This window comes from Vanacampus margaritifer, chromosome 3 (assembly GCF_051991255.1).
Source record: "Vanacampus margaritifer isolate UIUO_Vmar chromosome 3, RoL_Vmar_1.0, whole genome shotgun sequence".
NCBI lineage: Eukaryota > Metazoa > Chordata > Actinopteri > Syngnathiformes > Syngnathidae > Vanacampus > Vanacampus margaritifer.
Genome location: NC_135434.1, coordinates 17,356,008 through 17,369,041, shown reverse-complemented (window position 1 = coordinate 17,369,041; position 13,034 = coordinate 17,356,008). Strand labels below are relative to the sequence as shown.

Here is a 13,034-nt window from a genome sequence, read left to right as displayed (position 1 = left end):
GTAATTACAGGGACACACACATTGTTTATGGATAAACTTTATTCATATAAATATTGTGCGTTTAAACACGAAAGCCATTTTGAGTAGCAACTTAAGGACATTGTTCATTACTGTGTGATGATAAATGAAATGGCTATCGAGCTAAAAAGAAGTTGTCCTATGTTGAAATACTGTTGAATACTGAATCACGTGATTTCATGATTAATGTAATGGCTGCTGAGTACTCCCACTGTGTGGTATTGTGTACTAGCCACCTGGATGCTCTTTATTGGCCAGTGCAGTGAGGAATGTGCGCATGTTGTCCTCGCTGAATGTCATTCAAACTTGAGCAGCCTCCTCCTCATCCTTCACCTGTGGGGAGAAAAAGCATACATTTAAATATCATATACTCACATTTGTGTGTAAGGTAATTACTTCCGCACGAGGCCTCCTCACAGTGAGACGTGTCTCAAACACCTCACCAAGAAGATGCCTTGAGCCACCTCGTCTGGCTCGATTTAGAGCCTCTCCCGGATGACCGAGCATTTTACTTTAATACAAAGAGAGAGCCCGGACACCCTGCTGAGGAAACTATTTTCGGCCGCTTGTATCCGTCATTTTGTTCTTTTGGTTACGACCAACAGCTCGTGACCATAGATAAGTGTAGGAACGTAGATCAACTAGCTTTTTCTTCATCGCAAGAGACCAATACATCACTGCACCGATACGCCTGTCGATCTCCCGCTCCATTCAACCCTCACTCTTGAACAAGACACCAAAATACCTGAATTACTCCATCTGGGGCAGTGCTCTTTTACCGCCAAAAACATCAATGGACACCACCAATAACTCAATTGACGTCAACTGCGGGGGTGTTTTCCTTAATGGGAAGTGCAACTTCTTGTGCCACGCTCCTTTTGTGAATGGGTGTAAAAAAATAATCATCACAAAACAGCCACTAACTATGGCCAGCAGATGGCAGAATTGTATCGCTTTTCAATGGGCTCCTGGTAGTATGAAAGTACAAGAAAACATGGCGGATCTTAAGAAATAGAACATTTTCAAGGATGACCTGAATGATCAAAGCCTTTGTCACATTAAATCTAATTCACAGAGCGTCACTAAAAACAAAAAAATATTAGTGTCAAAATCACTGCTGTGCAGAAAAGGCATCTTTTCACAAAAAGCTTGTTTTCTTCTCATTTTTGCTAGATGTCACTCAAATGACCTATTTTCAAATGGTGATTACTAAAGAACAGAATATGCGATCTTTCACAACCATGTTTATGTACACTGTAATGAATTGACTGTAGAATTTACAAGAAATAACTGGCAAAAAGATGCCAGCTAATTCTTGTAAAATCTCAGTACATTACAGTATTTTTTTTTTGTACAAGTATTTACTGTATATAAATTACAGTTACTGTTACAGTTATTCCTCAAAAGGGTCGCTGGAGCCTATCCCAGCTGGCTTCGGGCAGTAGGCGGGGTACACCCTGAACTGGTTGCCAGCCAATCACAGGGAACACAGAGACAAACAACCATCCACACTCACAATCACACTTAAGGACAACTTAAATGCACTTTGTTTTACCCATGATGAATTGCTGTATACAGTTAAATACTGTCAAATTAAAAAAACAAGAAAATGCTGTATTTTCTACTGTAGATTTTACAGAAATTTGTTACAGTGTAGTCATAGCACACAATATTCTGTTTGCCTTGAAAGTTGGGTTAAAATGCTCGAAATCGACTGGCCATGTCGGGGTTGTTTTTTGGATAACATTTGGCAATAATAGAAGTCTTTATAATTAAATGGATAGATTGTGGTATTAAAGTTCTGTAATTGTACATATGTTTTGCTCTGATCACCCTATGCTAAATGCTAAATATAAATTCTTTACAACAACAAAAAGAGAACATATGGCAACGTTATCAAAGGTCTATGTGGAAACTTTCTTGATTATGTTATTTCTAAATTTCTTAATTTAAATTTAAGACATTTCAAGCAATCGAGTCAGGGCTTCGGCCTTCCTGGGTGGAGTTTGCATGTTCTCCCCGTGCTTGCGTGGGTTTTCACCGGGTACTCCGGTTTCCTCCCACATTCCAAAGACATGCATGGCAGGTTAATTGAACACTCCAAATTGTCCATAGGTGTGATTGTGAGTATGGTTGTTTGTCTCTGTGTGCCCTGTGATTGGCTGGCAACCAGTTCAGGGTGTACCCTGCCTACTGCCCGAAGCCAGCTGGGATAGGCTCCAGCACCCCCGCGACCCTTGTGAGGAAAAGCGGTCAAGAAAATGGATGGATGGATGGACATTTCAAGCATTTACACTGACAGCAACTGGTTACCATTTAGAATGTACTTATGGTTAGCATCACCATCCAACTCTTGAACCAATTACTACCACTAACACGAGCAAATAGGATGTGTGCAACAAGAAAATGTGCATTAGAATCAAAACCAACCTGCTCTACTGATTCAACCTCAGGGACATAAAACTGCAGCATGTTTTGGATTCCATTCTTCAAAGTGATAATGGAGCTGGGACAAGTGGTGCACGAACCCTGTAACTTCAATTTCACCACGCCATCCTCAAAGCCACGATACACAACATCTCCTCCGTCTTCCTGCACTGTGGGTCTGAGAAAAATGCAGGGAAAACGACACAATGCTATGACACCAAGGGCAGTTGATGCCTCAAGAGCAACTCAATAATGTCAGCTACCTTATTCGAGTGTCCAACAGTTCTTTGATCATTGCAACTACCTCATCATCGTCATCTGAAGGTGCTGCAAAGAGGGAAAAAAAGTAATCCCTCGTCAGTCCATCAAAAGAAGTGTCCATGATGCATATTGTCATGCGTAGCTAGCTCAATTTTACCTGTGTCCTCGCTAGGTTTAGCATCCTCGTTGACGACTGGAAGCCCAGAGGTGAAAAAGTCCATAATGGCCGCAAATACATCAGGTTTCATTACTTTCCATTCAATATTTTTATCAGCCTACATGAGGACATAAAATGTTACAGACTATTTGATTATATTGTGTGTGTCATTCAACTACAGTAGGTCTGCTCTACCCTGGTTATGGTGATAAAGTCAGGGCCCAGGAAGACACTCTTGACGCCATCAATCCTGAATAGCTGTCTACAGACAACACAAAATAATATTTTTTTAATAATATTTTTTTCCCCGTCTTAAAATAATAATAACATAAATGACAAAAAGTTACAAAAACATACACAGAAAACATGTAATGACCAATTGATAGTTAAAATAACATCAAATGTCATGAGCGCCCTCCCGCCCTTAGGTAGTTAATTACTAGTCAAAGTCTCTGTACCAAAACACAAAATATCTGGTGCCACAAGCCAGGCATGACTACATTTTACAATGGAGTAGTAATATTTGGAATTTGACCAGTGAATAACTTTTTTTTTTGTATGTTAGTTTTTTGAATGTTAAAATGTGATATTTGTGTCTGTGTATGTGTGCAGTTGTGCAATGCATTATTTTTATTTCTGTTATTTATGTCAAATCTGAACTAAATCAGAGGTTGACCTCCATCCCAAAACTGAATGCGTTCTATCTCAATGTATAACTGTAGAATGTGAATAAGGGCTTATTTTCTATTAGATCATTTGATATTGAAATATCTATCTTAAAATGCCTTTAAGTAACCATATACCTGGCTAAGGGCGAGGTGTATGCTTCACGAGGACTGGAAAAATCCATAGTTCCCGATTCAAGAACTACACGTCCGGGCAGAAACTTGAGGCTGTTTGGGTTTGGTGTGTCCTGTGTCTGCACAAACATGCTCCTCCCTGTAAAGATGGATTGAAAACACCATCACATTTGTAACAAAAATTAGCATAGACGTCCATAAAGTCGTGATACACACCCGGAACAACCCATTGCCGAGGCCATCTGCTCTTGACTGCTGTGTTGTGTGAAAGCCAGTGAAAACCAGCACTCTGGCATCCACTGCCAGCAAAACAATTGAGAATTGTTACCACAGTGAAAAATAACAGCTAACAAATAACAAAATCTGTACTACACATAATCCCATGCCAGTCTGATTCATATCCACTTTTAAGGTAAAATTATGCAATATATTTCACATGATGATTAATAGTGATCATAATACTGTATGGTGTATGATTCGTTATACACTTGCCAATGACATTAAGATTTTATCCAGACCCATTACACTGTTGATTCGTTTTATTTCTCTATACCTTCTACATAAAGTGTAAAGTAGCTGTCGTTAATATCCTAAATCAGTTTTACAATGCAAGAGCTAAATCGCCATGCCACATGTACTTGTTGTTCTTGATGTGTGTGGTCAGGTGTATTCGTTACCAACACAGCACACATGTAACAGTATCATCTCCTACTTCAAATCAGGTACAGGTATCTGCTTTTGGACAAAGACTAACCTGTGAGAGGCAGCATGGTGCCACACGACATCCAGCTTTCTGGAATAAGCAAAGAAGAAAGAGTAGTATTAGGACAAGATTAGGTGTTAACTAGTAACAGACACATGGGAAACACAGATGCGGGATGGGTTATCTAACTGTATGCCATGATATTTGTCATAGCATGTCTAAAAAGGCACATTTGAAGCAATACATAACGGCTAAGAGTGCTACAAAAATAAATCCAATCCTAACGACCACTTGTTTCGCGTTCACAAACCATTCACGAGTTTTGCATTGCCATCGAAAGCATTTAAGAGGGGCCCTCAAATGTCATGTGTCAACAATGAAGCTGGTGACATCACGTAACCACTATGTCACACTTAAATTAGTTTAATAGTCACGATCAGCAACTCTTCTGAGGCCGTTCGTGTTTTACAATAATTTCTAAAAACAACGATGACGTCCTGTTTGTTGGGCGAAATGAACTTACGGGCGCAAAAGTCTGAGAGAATTAGCCAGCATACAGCCGACCTGCCAGGAAGTCGCCATGTTTGTTTTGATAACTGAAGAGACCGGAAGTGGCTGACTAGGTGTTGTTGTGCGCTAATTATAGTTGTCCCCCTCATACTACTGGGAACGTTTTTTTCCCTTGTGTGCTCCGAAGTGAAGGCTACTTTAAACTTGTATATTAAAAATGCCTTCTGGCAAAAACTTTAGGAGGAGAAGAGACTCTTCAGATGTGGAAGAGGATGAAACGACTCGAGAAGTCAGGTAACAAGTGAAACATTACAAGAGGGACACGGAGCTAACGTCTGGCTAGCTAACATGGCTAACAACGCCACAGTAATCAGTAATCCTAACATAATGAATTTGGTTGTTTTTTTTCTCCACCCAATGAAATGCGTATTTTAATGTTCTTGCTGTTCTTCTGCTTAGATGTAAAGTGGAAGAGGCCAAAGAGCTACAGAGTTTGCGGCGACGACAGAACGGAGTCAGGTAACGTATACAAAAAACTGAAGCTACAAATAAATATTAAATATAATTTACTAACAAGCCAATAACTATGATGGTTTTCACAGCGTGACTGCCCTATTGGTTGGAGAAAAATTGCCACCTGAAGTCGAGATTGATGTGAGTACTCTCTTATAGTACGTTGACTAACATGCACCTTTAATCTTGTAGACTAATTTGCTGCACCGTGCTGTGTATAATATCTACTCCTTTTACAGAATGACCCTTTTAAACTCAAAACTGGAGGAGTTGTTGACATGAAGAAAGTCAAGGATCGGAATCGAGACATGTAAATTAACCCAAATATTTGGTGCTTGTGTTGTTTTTCATATTCGACACATTTGTATTTACTTTTATTACATTTTCCTTTATAGGACAGAGGACGATACAGACCTTAACCTGGGTACCTCCTTTTCAGCCGAGACAAACCGAAGAGACGAAGATGCTGACATGTACGTATCAGTCATCTCTGAGACTTTTTTTTAAAGCAATTGCTGAATATGTTTTTATTTTCCATTATGAATTTTAATAAAAAACAAAAACATGTTATTACAACACATGCCAGGGCTGTGGTCCATTTAGCACTTAGTTGTATGTAATGTGGTACAACTTCACCATATTTGACATAAGCCTCGATAAATGTGTCCCGTCAGGATGAAATACATTGAAACAGAGCTGAGAAGAAAGAAGGGCCTCGTGGAAGCGGTGGAACAAAAAGTCAAGGTGAAAAACGCAGAGGACCACCTTTACGAGCTGCCCGAGAACATCCGCGTCAACTCTGCCAAGAAGACAGAGGAGATGTTGTCCAATCAGATGCTGAGTGGAATCCCTGAAGTCGACCTTGGCATTGAGTATGTAGACTCTCAAAATTATGAAATAAAATACTTAAGAAAAAACAACTAATATTTCATTTATGTTCAGTGCAAAGATAAAGAACATCATCCAGACAGAGGACGCCAAAGCCAAACTGCTTGCAGAACAAAGGAACAAGAAAAAAGACAACGGAACATCATTTGTTCCTACTAACATTGCTGTCAACTATGTCCAGCACAACCGCTGTAGGTTTAAACATCATGTAAATATGTTTTAATGATGAAATGTCTTCTTACCTTATGTATTCCTCCTGTAGTCTATCATGAAGACTCCAACGCAGCTCAGAGGCACCACAGACAGCGAGAGAGAGAGGAACCCAAAGCAAGACCCCTGCGTGTGGGGGACACTGAAAAACCTGGGCCAGAGAGTAAGTGTCCACCCACACGTGTTTTTTTTTTTTTTTTGTCTCTTCACTATTTGCAACATATTCCTCATTCAACCTTGTCACTCCACAGCATCAGAGCCACCCAACTTCCGAAAACGACCAAATAACGAAAAGGCTACTGACGACTACCATTATGAGAAGTTCAAGAAGATGAATCGACGATATTGATCATGTTTTTGCTTGCAAACATCTGCTGAGGGAAGCTTCCTTCCCCTCAGATAGCAAAATTAAAAGGCTGCCAGTGTATGAGGGGGGAAAAAAGACTAGTTAGATCTAATCTAGAAAGACATGGAATTATTCAGAATAACGGGCCACGATTTAACGGAAGGCAAATACTGTGTATATTAAACAGATGGGAAAGGGAAGTAAAAGTAAATGTCAGTCTAAATGATCACATGACACAAAGAGTATTGTGGACAGATAAGCTGACGAGATTAATTTTGTATGTCGTGTTTGTGCCCCCCACTCCCAAAAAAATATTCTCAAAACATTAGCTGTTGGGTCTGAGGTGGAATAGTCTTACCTCTTAATGTTGGCTCACTACCATGACAATTTGCTGTGTAATTAATGTACATATTTCAAGTTCCATTACTGACATTCATTTATTAAAAACAACAAAAAACACACCATTTATGTTCTTTATTAGCATCATGCTGTGGAGTAACATGTTACAAATTAATATCACTATAAATGAAACAAGCCTGGTCTAGCATGCAAATTGCAGAAATATGCACATTTACTCTTTTGGTAGATAACATCGGGAATGAAAAACTTAGGATGGCTCGATTTTCACTGCCATGTAGACCTATTTGAATGCTGATACAGTAAATAAATCAATTACCTTAACTGGAAACAAAATAGCTTTTCTGTGTGAACACATTCAATTAAACAAAAAAATGGAATGTCTTTTATGACAAAATCTCCCCAATCCCACGGATGTAGGTTTCCTTCCACAGGTAAACAATTCAAATTCACGGTTTCTCGATGGGAGCAGCGCCTGTGTGTCCATTGAGGTGGTGTTGTGGGTTGACCTCTTGTTGCGGGGGGCCCTCCGACTCCTCTTGCTCCCCTTGGCTGGAGCTGCAGCTGCTCCCCGCGGAAGCCCAACTGTCCCGCCGCCGGTATGCCTCACACAAGGGCAGGTCGGCGCTGTCCCACTGATTGTAGCTTTGAGGTTGCGGAAGGCCAGCGGGAGGCAAAGAATCAGCGCAGCAGAGGCACAGCGGAGCAGGAGAGGAGCAGACAAGAGCGGCAAGTGAGAACAAGCACAGACGAGCGTGGAGGATGATTAAGCAACAAGCGTCAGAAACTGGAATATTGACAAAGACAACATCTGCTGAAGAACTTGCAGCCAGTGCTGATTAGGCATTTTCAAGATGATTAGTTGATGGTGGAGGGGAAAGCCGAGCAATTGCAGAAAGTGACGCAGGCCCATGCCCACTATGATGCCAAAAAGAACACATACATACATCTCTCATTGCTTTCTTGTAGAAAAACATGACAAACTATTCCAGTTTTCCTCTCTATTTTATTTCTTAACCTTTACTATGATGTAAAACAATATTTGGAAGCAAATACATTCATAAAACAAAATGTCTCCCTACCATTCACTTTAGGTTTTCACCTTGAATGAACAGCATACTGTTGTGTTGACATAAAGTCCAGTCTAAAATATATTAGTCACGTAAGAATTATAACAACCTAACATGGTCAAAGCCAGACACTTAATTAGGTACACCTATAGAATTAAAAACGAAAGTTACGACTGTAACTGCAGTTCTATTTCGTCCCTCCCGACCGCCAGATGGCGGTGCTTGAAGCACCGCAGGAAACATTTCAGTGCTTGAAGCACCGCAGGAAACATTTCAGTGCTTGAAGCACCGCCATCTGGCGGTCGGGAGGGACAAAATAGAACTGTACTATATGAGCCAGTTACAAAGTAGCACACCAGACTGGAAAAAAAAAAAGGGGATTGGACTCAGTGTGGCATGATTGATTGAAAGGCAACGAATATATACAACATAAACCTACAACCTTAGAAGACCATAACAGGTAGTTTCAGAGGCTAAAATTAGCTCAAGATCAGCAAAATTGTACAACAGAAAACAGGAAAAATGTCTCATCTGATGAGCTTCAATTCCCACATTCTGATGGAAGTCATAATTTAATAGCTCCATGTTTTCAAGGCCGAAGTGCAAAGTGGTAAACATACTTTCACTTGTTATTTAATATAAAATGAATTGTGACTTATAAAGTAACTGTTCCTTTTCTCCCTAGTGGACCAGATACATTTTGTCAAATTGTGTCTCATCCAGCCTCATTGCACTCTTCTGATTTTATTTCGAGCCTGGTAATATTGGATGACAAAATGCTCACACCGTCATCATGTTTCCTTGAAAATCATCACTCACAGTCACCAGCTCCATCATCCAATATACAGATGTTGTGGAACTGTACTTCCAACATGCAAAGCATCTGTCATCCTGTCAATATAACAATAACCTTTGAGGAATGTTTTCATTACTTTGACACCTCTACGTCGCATAGAAAACACTTTTAAAAGGTACAGTATAAGGAGTCTAAGCACTACCTAATAAAGTGGCCGGTGGCGATGAGTCTATTGTTATAATTTTTTTTACTTTTTTTTTTAAAGTGCTACTTTACTTTAAAAAGCTTTTTCAATGTCAACTACACATTCATCCATAAATAAAATTATTCACCAGATTAATCTAATGATCTTCCATTCATGAGGCTAAAATCCAATTCTTCTGGTTGCCTAATCCAGCAATTCCCAACCATGCCGTGACACAAACGTTTCCAGCAGATACACTGAGCCAAATGATCCAATTTCATTTTTTGTCGTATTCCATTATCAAGAAAATGATCTATTTACTATGAATGATGTATCATTGTTCATCTCTCTATGTCAGCGACATAATAGTGACTCGCAGAGGTCCATCCAGTCTTCATACTGAGGTTGGTGAAAAAATGCCAACAACACTGCTACCACCCTGCTAATTTTGTTCAACATCTCAAATGTCGACAATATTCACAGACAAATCTAAGGCACTCGATTATTTTAGGGAGGGCAGCTATGTCACTCTGCTACACATGGAGCATATCCACCACTCACACACAAGCTACTACTGGATGATGACGATGATGATGATGATGATGAAGGCTTCTGGGGCGGCTTAGTGGGGAATGGTGAGGGTGGGAGCGCAGGACAGTGGTGGGATGGCGGGGGTGGCGAGTAAGAGTCTACTTGTACCTGGAGGAGTAATATTCTTCCTCGAGTTCGTACAGGTCGATGGCGATCTCGTCGCGCAGGGAGGTCAGCTTCTTGTCGCACTCTTCCTGCAGCGAGCGCAGCTGCTGGTTCTGCAGGCTGATGGCGTCGTTGACTGAGGGAAAGTCGTTCAGGATGAGGAACTGCTTCAGATCCGACACCAGCTTCATCAATGACTCGCCAGCCCGAACCTGATGGGCCCACAAATGTTTCACCGGTGGTTAGCACCCCAAGGTTCGGGTTTGAATTTCTGCTTCAATTTTGGAAAACCATCTCCCTCCAATCACTCTGTTAAAATGAGGTTCCATTTTTTTTTTAGGAGAACTTAAAACATGACCATTAACTCATTCACTGCAATTGACGGCTATAGACGTCAAAAATAAATTTTAACTTTTTCTATTAGTTTAACATTTTCCCCACTTTTGTTAATGAGAGTATGAAAACCTAGATTTTTTTTATTGTATTAGAGCAGATATAAAATCTGTGATTAATCGTGAGTTAACTAGTAAAGTCATGCGATTAATTACGCTAAAAAATTGTAATCGACTGACGCCCCTAATTTTTAATAATCTTTTCCTTATCTAAAAAAAAAAAAGATTATTAAAAATCAAATATTTAAAAAGAAAAAGAAAAGATTATGAAAAAATAGGGTCATCAGGCAGTAATCATAATTAATCGCATGACTTCACTAGTTAACACACAATTAATCACAAATTTGTATATCTGTTCTAAATGTGCAAAAAAAAGAGGTTTTCATACTCTTGTTAACAAAAATTGAAAAATACGTTAAACTAATAAGAAATAGCTTAACGTCTATAGCTGTCAATGGACGTGAATGAGTTAAACTTGATGCAAATCCAACGAGATTTTAAATCCATGCGGTTATACATAAAGAGACATTTGGCATGCTTCTCATGTGCTTACACTTACAATATTAGCTGCTCGTACGTGCATCTCGTAATGATCTTGCTCTGCTTGAGTCGCTCGGGAAACCTGTGTCTCATCTTCTATCTGAGAAAGAAAATGACAACATTTTAGAGCAGTGATTCCCAACTGTTTTGCCTGGGCCCCAAAAGTGGGTCATGGACTGGTAGAGACGTGAAACCGATTTTGATTCTTCCGCACATTACCGAGGCATAGAACATACAGAAGTCTAACTGCCTGGCATTCTAGAAACTACTTTACTCTGTAAAACAGTGCCACTAAGCCCCTCACTATTAGACATCATGGCAGGCAATATGCTTGTGTCAATACGTCATCCTCATTCATTCATCTATCCACCCATCCATTCTCTACCGCTTATCCAAGACTGGGTTGTGTTAGAGGCTAACTATTTGTCCTCTTTTGCGTGTTCCAAAAAATTGAAGATAGACCTCTTTGTGAGAAAGACTCCTTGCAAGGATGATTTATTACAGAGAATCTCTGGTCACACATCATTGAATACCACGTAAATTGTGTCAGTCAAGGATCGCGTGCCCCCTCCCTTGGGAAAGAGGGCTTTTTATAGAATCCAGTTTTGAAAGTAAAACGCCTTTTCTCCTCCCATCATGAATAAGTAAAACAGATTGGTTCTCACACAATATGTTACATAATTATTTTCGTACACAGTCCGCAGCTGTGTTCATCTTTTTAGACAAAATATACTCTCAGGGTACTTTTCGCACTTTTTTTCCCCAAAACAGAATCTCACAAACAAATTGAGTGGCCGTGAGTGATGGTGCGAACAGTGTGTGTGTGTGTGTGCTCTCTTAAAGCAGAATCTGTTCTCACGAACAGAATGTGTGTGCGCAGACAATTAGTGAAGGAATTTTGTCTACCAGCTAGGTTAAGGTCAAATTATACTGAGTTCAACACTATTTCACCTACTCTACACATCTATAAAACCTTTCAACATGATTAAAATATGAAATAAAGAATTAAAAATGTTAATAATGTATAACAGTTGCAGAGGCAGTAAGCTTTAGCAGGGAGACCCAGACCTCAATGCCATGAATCAATTACCTAGTAAATGAACGAATAGTAGGCTGGTAATGCTGATAATAGCCTATTTTGAATTTTCAGTGACATAACAAATTGGAAAATTCGTGAAAAGAGGTGTAGTAGTTCTTGCGTAATTCACGGCAAAATAGCGCTAGATGCAGAGTCGCGGCAAAATAATCACTTCGGAGTATATAAGTGAGAGATAATTTTTGTGTTCAAATTCTTAAGAGTTATTTTATTTTATTATTATTTTTTTTTCTTCGGTGGTGTCCCCTTTCTCACTTAAAATCAGTGCCATAGCTCGATAAGTTAGGAGACATTGCGGTAAATGAATTACTCGTAATAAATTAAACCTTCATGGACCACAACTGAATTATTTTCTTGCCCAAGAGTACTTTGGACTGTGACAGCAAGGACTACAAATACGAAAAGAGGACACGTGCGCGGACGCACGCACACACACACACACGCACCTTGGCAGTTTTGATGATCTCAGTGAAGTTGTCCAGGATGGACCTGATGTCATCTTTCAGCCTCTTGTTGTAGTTCTGCAGCAGACTTTCTTTGCTCTGAGGAAGTGCTCTCTGAGTCGCCATTGTTCTCAAGCAAAGCCAAAAATGGTTTTAGCTACAGTATTCCCATGAACATAAACGCATTCATCCACTACGAGGGTGAGTCGTAGTACTGTACTGTAACTAAACGAGAAGAGGGGAGAGGAAACGGTTAGCAGAATGTTGCGTGACAAGCTAGCAAGACACGCACGTGAAACGCTGTTCCGAAACACCAAACAGACGTGTCTTTTTACGGTCAAGCTGTAAAATATATGTTGTGAAAGTTTTTGTGAAGTTCTAACATGCTGTCTGAACCAAATTTTGCGAAGATCGATGAGTAACGTGAGAGACAAAAACAACAAAGTCAACAAAGTGATATTCTTCTTCTACCTTAATTGGCGGATAACATGCGCGGTGTCCGGTGACTACCGCCATCTAGTGAGCACACATTCGGAGTGCAAGTTATCGTTATTCAAACTAAATATTTGGCTAGTGGCCAAATCGTATGCTGTGATATCCAGTGCGGTGTAATATTTATCAAGTTTA

At 39.9% G+C, this 13,034-nt stretch overlaps 3 protein-coding genes across 5 annotated transcripts; 1 reads left to right on the top strand and 2 right to left on the bottom strand.

Moving 5' to 3' along the window:
- Nucleotides 1-21: 21 nt before the first annotated feature.
- On the bottom strand, nt 22-4,967 carry nfu1 (NFU1 iron-sulfur cluster scaffold homolog (S. cerevisiae)). Its single transcript, XM_077561789.1, has 9 exons — nt 4,890-4,967; nt 4,418-4,456; nt 3,880-3,962; nt 3,667-3,802; nt 3,059-3,125; nt 2,864-2,981; nt 2,709-2,772; nt 2,449-2,623; nt 22-351 (listed from the first exon to the last, which is right to left on the bottom strand). The coding sequence occupies exons 1-9, from the start codon at nt 4,946-4,948 to the stop codon at nt 319-321; spliced, it is 774 nt and encodes a 257-aa protein (XP_077417915.1). The 5' UTR covers nt 4,949-4,967; the 3' UTR covers nt 22-318.
- Nucleotides 4,968-4,981: 14 nt separating this feature from the next.
- Nucleotides 4,982-7,292, top strand: c3h9orf78 (chromosome 3 C9orf78 homolog). The gene is made up of 9 exons (XM_077561788.1): nt 4,982-5,170; nt 5,336-5,395; nt 5,479-5,530; nt 5,629-5,699; nt 5,785-5,862; nt 6,064-6,261; nt 6,332-6,468; nt 6,540-6,650; nt 6,739-7,292. The coding sequence occupies exons 1-9, from the start codon at nt 5,094-5,096 to the stop codon at nt 6,834-6,836; spliced, it is 882 nt and encodes a 293-aa protein (XP_077417914.1). The 5' UTR covers nt 4,982-5,093; the 3' UTR covers nt 6,837-7,292.
- Nucleotides 7,293-12,952, bottom strand: med22 (mediator complex subunit 22). Of its 3 annotated transcripts, none has more exons than XM_077561791.1 (5): nt 12,879-12,952; nt 12,411-12,537; nt 10,888-10,968; nt 9,940-10,148; nt 7,293-7,835 (listed from the first exon to the last, which is right to left on the bottom strand). In XM_077561791.1, exons 2-5 carry the CDS (start codon nt 12,531-12,533, stop codon nt 7,640-7,642), a joined length of 609 nt encoding a protein of 202 aa, XP_077417917.1. In that variant the 5' UTR covers nt 12,534-12,537; nt 12,879-12,952; the 3' UTR covers nt 7,293-7,639. The 3 variants fall into 3 exon arrangements, with proteins under 3 accessions (XP_077417917.1, XP_077417916.1, XP_077417918.1); XM_077561790.1 differs by having other exon boundaries at nt 12,411-12,632; nt 12,879-12,936; XM_077561792.1 differs by lacking the exons at nt 7,293-7,835; nt 12,879-12,952 and having other exon boundaries at nt 8,177-10,148; nt 12,411-12,872.
- Between the last annotated feature and the right edge of the window lie 82 nt (nt 12,953-13,034).

Excerpts from the sequence above, each read along its gene's own strand:
- c3h9orf78 (XM_077561788.1), top strand. The coding sequence starts at position 5,094 with ATGCCTTCTGGCAAAAACTTTAGGAGGAGAAGAGACTCTTCAGATGTG. Across the intron at positions 5,700-5,784 it reads AAGGATCGGAATCGAGACAT|GACAGAGGACGATACAGACC; the intron begins GTAAATTAACCC and ends TTTCCTTTATAG. Across the intron at positions 6,262-6,331 it reads GAAGTCGACCTTGGCATTGA|TGCAAAGATAAAGAACATCA; the intron begins GTATGTAGACTC and ends ATTTATGTTCAG.
- med22 (XM_077561791.1), bottom strand. The coding sequence starts at position 12,533 with ATGGCGACTCAGAGAGCACTTCCTCAGAGCAAAGAAAGTCTGCTGCAG. Across the intron at positions 10,969-12,410 it reads AGATCATCAAAACTGCCAAG|ATAGAAGATGAGACACAGGT; the intron begins GTGCGTGTGTGT and ends TTTCTTTCTCAG. Across the intron at positions 10,149-10,887 it reads ACGTACGAGCAGCTAATATT|GTTCGGGCTGGCGAGTCATT; the intron begins GTAAGTGTAAGC and ends TGGGCCCATCAG.
- nfu1 (XM_077561789.1), bottom strand. The coding sequence starts at position 4,948 with ATGGCGACTTCCTGGCAGGTCGGCTGTATGCTGGCTAATTCTCTCAGA. Across the intron at positions 4,457-4,889 it reads TCTCTCAGACTTTTGCGCCC|AAAGCTGGATGTCGTGTGGC; the intron begins GTAAGTTCATTT and ends TGCTTATTCCAG. Across the intron at positions 2,982-3,058 it reads ACTTTATCACCATAACCAGG|GCTGATAAAAATATTGAATG; the intron begins GTAGAGCAGACC and ends GTCCTCATGTAG.